Source organism: Pteropus vampyrus, unplaced genomic scaffold (assembly GCF_000151845.1).
Source record: "Pteropus vampyrus isolate Shadow unplaced genomic scaffold, Pvam_2.0 Scaffold308, whole genome shotgun sequence".
In the NCBI taxonomy this organism is placed as follows: domain Eukaryota; kingdom Metazoa; phylum Chordata; class Mammalia; order Chiroptera; family Pteropodidae; genus Pteropus; species Pteropus vampyrus.
In genome coordinates this window covers 544302-550716 of record NW_011889089.1, presented here as the reverse complement: position 1 = coordinate 550716, position 6415 = coordinate 544302, and the positions used below count along the sequence as shown (strand labels likewise).

At 55.3% G+C, this 6415-nt stretch overlaps 1 protein-coding gene across 9 annotated transcripts in view; it reads right to left on the bottom strand.

Moving 5' to 3' along the window:
- The window catches only part of FIGNL1 (fidgetin like 1), a 6792-nt gene extending 620 nt beyond the window's left edge, over positions 1–6172 (bottom strand). The window contains exons 1-3 of one of the 9 annotated variants that reach the window (XM_023521613.1): positions 6066–6172; positions 3872–3991; positions 1028–3540 (exon numbers count right to left, since the gene is read on the bottom strand). In XM_023521613.1, the coding sequence (XP_023377381.1) occupies positions 1506–3530 (2025 nt within the window). In that variant the 5' untranslated portion in view covers positions 3531–3540; positions 3872–3991; positions 6066–6172 and the 3' untranslated portion in view covers positions 1028–1505. Of the gene's footprint in view, positions 1–1027; positions 3541–3871; positions 3992–5647; positions 5669–6065 lie in introns of those variants that run through there. The other 8 variants (XM_011377271.2, XM_011377275.2, XM_011377276.2 and 5 more) reach the window with 8 other exon arrangements.
- Between the last annotated feature and the right edge of the window lie 243 nt (positions 6173–6415).

The window sequence follows — 6415 nt, the reverse complement described above, 5'->3', positions numbered from 1 at the left end:
GACACCCAGAAGCGGGGTCGCTTGGTAGCCGCGTCCAGCCGGCCGGGCGCCCCGACCCTCTGCCGCCCGCTTCCCCGTCCTTCCCAGTGCTGTGTGCTGTCAAGATTCTCACAGTTCTGCTGCGTTTTCAGCACTTTCTGGTTTTTAATTGAACATTTGGAAGTTTGGGGCCCCATGTAAAGGTTTGTGACTGGTGTCACGGGGGCACAGGGTCACTGAGGCGCTCCACATATTTTTTGTTTACAATGAAGAAAAGGTCAGCAACGTGAGGTGCCACCTACATGCCTTGTCAGAGGGCGACTGCGTCGACCCGCCCCGGGCAGTCAGGGGACAAGTGGCGTCGTAGACGTGTTCACAGGGCAAACGGCGCTGACGCACTTTAAAGAGCAAAACCAGGCTACAGAAAACGCACAGGACCGTCCCACTCCTGCGTAAAACGCCCAGAACTGAGACTAAAATGTTAACAGGGTCCACGGCCACGCGACCCTGAACCAGCCCCATCCCGGCTGACCTCCGAAGCTCAGCAGGGTCGGGCCTGGTCAGTACCTGGACGGGAGACCGCCTAGGAAGACCAGGCGCTGTAGGCGTGAAAAATAAATAAGGGATTGTCAGCTGACAAGGTCCTTGCAAACTGTGAGGTCAACCGAGGGTTGCCTCACCTAAAAAGATAAACAAATTTAAAAGAATAGTAAAATGTTAAGAGAGCGTAAAGTGGAAGAAGGTGGTTTTCACTTTCCTTCTGCTCATCTCTACTTTCTAATGTTTCTACAACGAACATGTACTATTGATAACACAGAACGGTCCATTATAAAAATACGAAAAATGTTTCCTTTTGAGAGACCCATACTGCAGGCTGTGAAGCAGTGTCAAGCACAGTGGTATGAGATACCACCTTGCCCTGAGGAGCATCCTCCACCTTTCGGTCCTATGGCACGTGCCTGGTCTTACATCCACTTTGCTATTTCTGACCCTAGAAATTAGTCCTGGTAAGGGAAGAACAGCAAGATGACAAAGCAGGCCGAGTGAGTGCTTTTAAAAACGGGTGCTTTTATTCCAGCTTTTGCTGAGATCTTAAATTTATTAAACAACAGTAAGCAATGCTGTTTCAAATGCAAACCACAAAACCAGCCAGCACAGAATTATGTGGTCTTCCGAACAAGCGTTCTTCAATGGAATGTATAAATCGTGCATCCTCACACATAAATAAAATCTCTTAATTTCACCTTGAGCTCACCATTCATCCCATTACACATGCCAAAAACAAAGACCCATCAGAAACGAGCAAAGACAGCTCCTCCGTGCTCTGCGCGAACGGGCGTCCACGGCGGGCGCACGCACCCAGCTTGTTGGCACAGGCTGCGTGAGTCCGCGTGGGCGCCGAGCTCGTGCTGTGCCATCCTGAGGTATCTAACTTACGGTGCACAGGAAGCGCCCGGCTAACTACCCCCCAGGGTCCCGTGCTGAAGGGGAGGGACTGGGCGCCCACCTCAGTGCCAGGAGCCCGCTTACTTCCCACAACCGAAAGTTCGGTTCCAGTTTTCATAGAGCTCCAAGTCGTTCGGGGACACACTGGGTCGCACAGTTCTGAAAGCGTTTTCGAAATCGACGTAAGCAATGGGTGGCACCTGCTCTGGCGTTATGGTGGCGATGTCGGCGGCCCCCAGACTGCGGATGGGGCCGAGGGACGCCTCTCTGCAGAGCTGCGTCACGTCGGCCCCCGAGAAGCCGGCAGACTGCTGCACGACCAGCGCCACCTCCTCCTCGCTGAGGCGGCTCCGCTCCCTGGACAGCAGACCCGTCACCATCTGCTTCCTGGCGGCGGCTTCCGGGAGCGGAATGTACAGCCTCTTCGCCAGCCTTCTGCGGGCCGCCTCGTCGATCTCCTGCGGCCGATTGGTGGCCCCCACCACCAGGACGCGGTCTTCGGGAGACGTGGTGGCTCCGTCCAGCTGCACGAGGAACTCGGTCTTCATCCTCCGGGAAGCCTCGTGCTCGCTGTCTCCCCGCCGAGACAGGAGAGAATCGACCTCGTCGATGAATATCACGGCCGGCTGCTGACTCCTGGCGACGGCGAACAGCGCCCGAACCATCTTCTCCCCCTCGCCCACCCACTTGGAGGTCAAGGACGAGGCGGAGATGCTGAAGAAGGTCGCCCCGGACTGACTGGCGATGCACTTGCCGATCAACGTTTTGCCGGTCCCGGGAGGCCCGAAGAGCAGGATGCCCTTAGGGGGCCCTCGCAGACCAGTAAAGATGTCTGGCCTCAGCATGGGCCACACCACCACCTCTTTTATGGTGGCCTTGGTGAATTCGACCCCCGCGATGTCGTCCCAGGTCACCGGGGGCCCATGATCCACAATCTCATTCATGATCAGTTCAATCATCTTCGGCTCCACGTTCTTGAGCCGCTCGTCGGCTGGATGCCCCGGGCCCGCAGGCGCAGCACTGTCGGGCTTACTCTGCAGGCCCCCGCCCGGCTCCCCGCCTTCGTGCTGAGGCACAGGGGGCACGAACTTGCCGAATATTCCTCGGGACCTGCTGGCTCCCAGAGACTTCTTCACGCCGCCATACGAAGGCCCGGACGCACGCGGGGGTTGGCGGCACTTCTTGTGTTGATCTGCCCAGAACTGTTCTCTCGCAGTTTTAAACGTGGGCAGGCTGCTCTCCTCTCTCTGGCCAGCATCCTCTGTTCCGCCAAAGGCCTGACTCGGTATTGTGGAGAAGGCGTCGGTGGCGCCAGAAACGTAACCAGCTTTCCTTTCTCGTGGATTTCCACAGCCAGAAGGAAAAGGCTGATGGGATGAGAACACACTCAGTCCTGTGCTGGCTTTTGGGGACCTGTTATTTTCCTTCTTGACATTTCCAAATAATGGCGTGGCATGGAACTGTGCAGTGACTACTTCACCAAAAGGTGCTGCGGATGTGGGACACGTCTTTGGGGTGTTCGTCGCCACAGGTGGCTGGGGACTCTGAGGGCCCATCAGAGGACTGCTCCCGGGGACGTCTCGGGGCCTATCTGGACCAGGAGCTGAGGGAGGAAACGGGTCGCTCTCCGCAGAACCGCCCCGAGCACCAAGCTCAGCGGGACCGGCGGTAATGGCCTCTTTATGGATCACCACTGACGCGTCGGCAGGTGTCAGCATGGCGTCCCGGAACCTCTTGCCAGCCTGCAGCATCTCTTGTACGGTACTCATTTTGAAAACATTATTGACCGACAGTCCAGACTGCCACTTGTCACTGTCTGTTTGCTGGGACCTTGCTAAAGTGAAAATGTTTTCTGCGTAGTTATTCAAGCCGGTTTCGACGTTGTCGGAATCAATTATGGCAGAGTACTTTTCCGCGTATCTTTTGAACAGTCTGGCGGCACAGACCTGCGAGAGCTCAGAGCTCGCCAGCGCGTGCTGGATGCGCAGTATCTGCGCCCGGTAGGCATCTGCCTTCTGCCCGGCTGTACATGTGCCCGACGTGATCGCAAAGCAGCTCTTCCGCCATTCACTCAGGTGCACGGACCTGGAGCTGGACGCCTGCATGTCAGAGGCTCTACAACACATGACAAAGAGGAGAAAGAATCAGTAATAAGCCAACGAAGATACAACACTTCAATGTACTTTTTAAGTCCCAACTCATCTAAAGGAAGGTACACTGACTCTTTCACTTATAAGGTTAATTTATAAAAATAGGCCTAATGCAAGGAAAATATTCGATCATAAATTTCAAGCGTTCGAGATATAAAATATTAAAGACTTGACTTAATAATACTTCATTACGGGTTAAACTATTCTAGTTATGTAAGAATTTTCCCAGGCATCAGGAAAAACCGTCATAAGGTTTAGGAAAGGATTTAAAATTAACCAGCAAAAGAAAGGCATACAAAGAACAACGGAACTACAGACAGACAAAGCAAAACCAGCCAAGCCCGGGGTTTACGTCTGGTCTCCACGGAGAGTTAGACGAGGGGTCTCAAGCGAGCCTCTTACTGTCGCCGAGTCGTCTGCAAAGTAGAGAAACCATTATGAGAACCCCGTCCAATAATGAACATGAAAGGCTCCAAGAACTGCCACGTCGGCCCCAGCGCCCAGATGAAGAAACCGAGGCTGTGGCGAGGAAGTCAGTCACAGGGCCGCTTGGCACTGGTGCCGGAATTCGCACATGAGCTGTCCCACCCCAGGCAGCGCACGCCTCGCTGTGCACACAGTACTCCCTGATGCTACCACCCAGGGTCCCAGCAGCACGGATCATAAATATAACCCACCGTCATCACTACCTGTTTGTACGGACTTAGTCGTGTCTGAGCACTTACAACAGGATGCCCCAGTATCTCTCACATTTTCCCAATTTCACATGAAATATTAACAAGTGAAAATGTCATAATAAATGAAACGCGAGAACAAGCTAAATAGTCTGCTAGTAAAATGCTTTAATTTTAGATTTCTTCTCTCGTTATTTTTATAAGCCTTACAGTAAGCTACAACTATTTTAACACGATTTACATGAATGTATTACGTTGCTGGATGTGTAGAATTTACCTGCTAATCCACAAAAATTTGTAAGGAAAAATTTTAAGTTTCCTAACGGTATTCCAATAAAGTAAAAACCAAGAACTCATGTATTTAAAAATATTTACCTTCCAAATCACCTGTAAGTACAGCTTAATTATCATTAGGTTCATTGCCATATTTTACATGGCAATGAACCTAATGATAATTTCTGTGTCTCCCTAATATCCTGCAAAAATCTACTAGGTTGCAGGTAGGTGTCCGCGAGTGTTTGTTGAAAAGGCACATAGAGCCAGAGAGATTCTAATCTGCTGAAAGCTATAAAGCTGAACAGTTGAAACTAGAACCAGCGTCTCCTGACTAGCGGCTCACCCGCTACCACTACACCCCTTTGACTTATTTCCATCTCTCATGCAATCCTGGAAATAGGGAGTTTAAAGCGAGGTGACCTGGACGACAATTATCACAAACTTTCCCATTTCTATGACCATCCTCCTCCTCTCTGGGGCTTCGCCCCACGTCACCGCCTGCCACCCTGGGAGTCCTGCAACAGCTCAGAGCTCTGGCGGGTGCTCCCAGACCCCTCCTCTTTCCTCCGCCCAACTCTGACTTCTTCCTGCCAGAGCAGTCACTTACCCAACACACGTGAACATGGATGACAAACGACTGTGCAGCCAGCGCTGATCAGTGGCACAGCCACTGTCCCACTGTACCATTTCCAAGTCACTTTAATCTTTATGGCATTTCCCAACTCTAAAAGTTATGCGTAGTCAGCACTGACATATGAACTACATTTCAACCATTTTTATTCTGATAATTCTCTGCTTATTGTAATAATGTGATTTGTCTACTTAGAGAGATGGTTTCTGCAAGGAGGAAGCGTTTCCCACTACATTTCCATTCTCCCAGGATCCAGGGCAGGGTACCCATCCCAAGGAAAGTCATTAAAATACCGCCAGAGCTCCTGCCATGGGCCAGACACTGTGCCGGCCCTTCATAAAGCCTTCCACATCCCGAGGCAAAGCGGCGGCGGACGCGGACGGCGGCTGTCCAGCGGCCCTGACCTTGGCGTAAACACCTTCACCCGGCTCAGGGACACTAATTCTAAAGCGCTCAGCGCTTAGCAAACGCTCCATCAAACGTTACTTAACCGTCACGACAGCCCCTCCCGAAGGCATCGCCCCCCTCCGGCCACGGAGGTGGCCGCCCGGCCTCAGGTCCCCGGGCTGGGCAGGCGACGGCCGGTGGACAGAGCTCGGACCCCCGGGCCGCGCACACGGACCGACCACGCCGCCGCGGGCGCAGCGGGTTTGCGCGGTGCGAGGCTCCGGCAAACGGCGTCAGAACCGGCCGGTACCGGAGCGCGGACCGGGATGCGGCCGCGCCCCGGGATGCGGCCGCGCCCCGAGGCCCCGCCTTGACAAGCTACTGAGCCAGCCGAAGCGGGGACACGCCCACTCCCAGACACGCTCCAGGCCCCTGCCCGCCCCCCAGCCGCCCGGGAAGCGCCACGCCCAGCCGGCCCCCCGGGAGGGTCTGCGGAGGCCGCGCCGGCCCCTCCGAGCCTACCTCCCGCGTCCCGGCCGCGGCTTCTCCGCACTCCGCGCTGCCCCGCAGCCACGAAAAGCGCGCGGACGATGTGCGCCTGCGCACTGCTGACGTGCTCGGGCCCGGCCGTGCGTGCGTGCGTGCGTGCGTGCTTTCGGGCGGAGCGGGGCGCGCGTGGGGGCGGAGCAGACGCGCGGGGGACGGAGCAGACGCGCGGGGGGGCGGAGCAGACGCGGGGTGGGCGGAGCAGACGCGCGGAGGGGCGGAGCAGACGCGCGGGAGGCGGAGCAGACGCGCGGGGGGTCGGATCAGACGTGGGGTGGGCGGAGCAGACGCGCGGGGGGGCGGAGCAGACGCGCGGGGGGCGGATT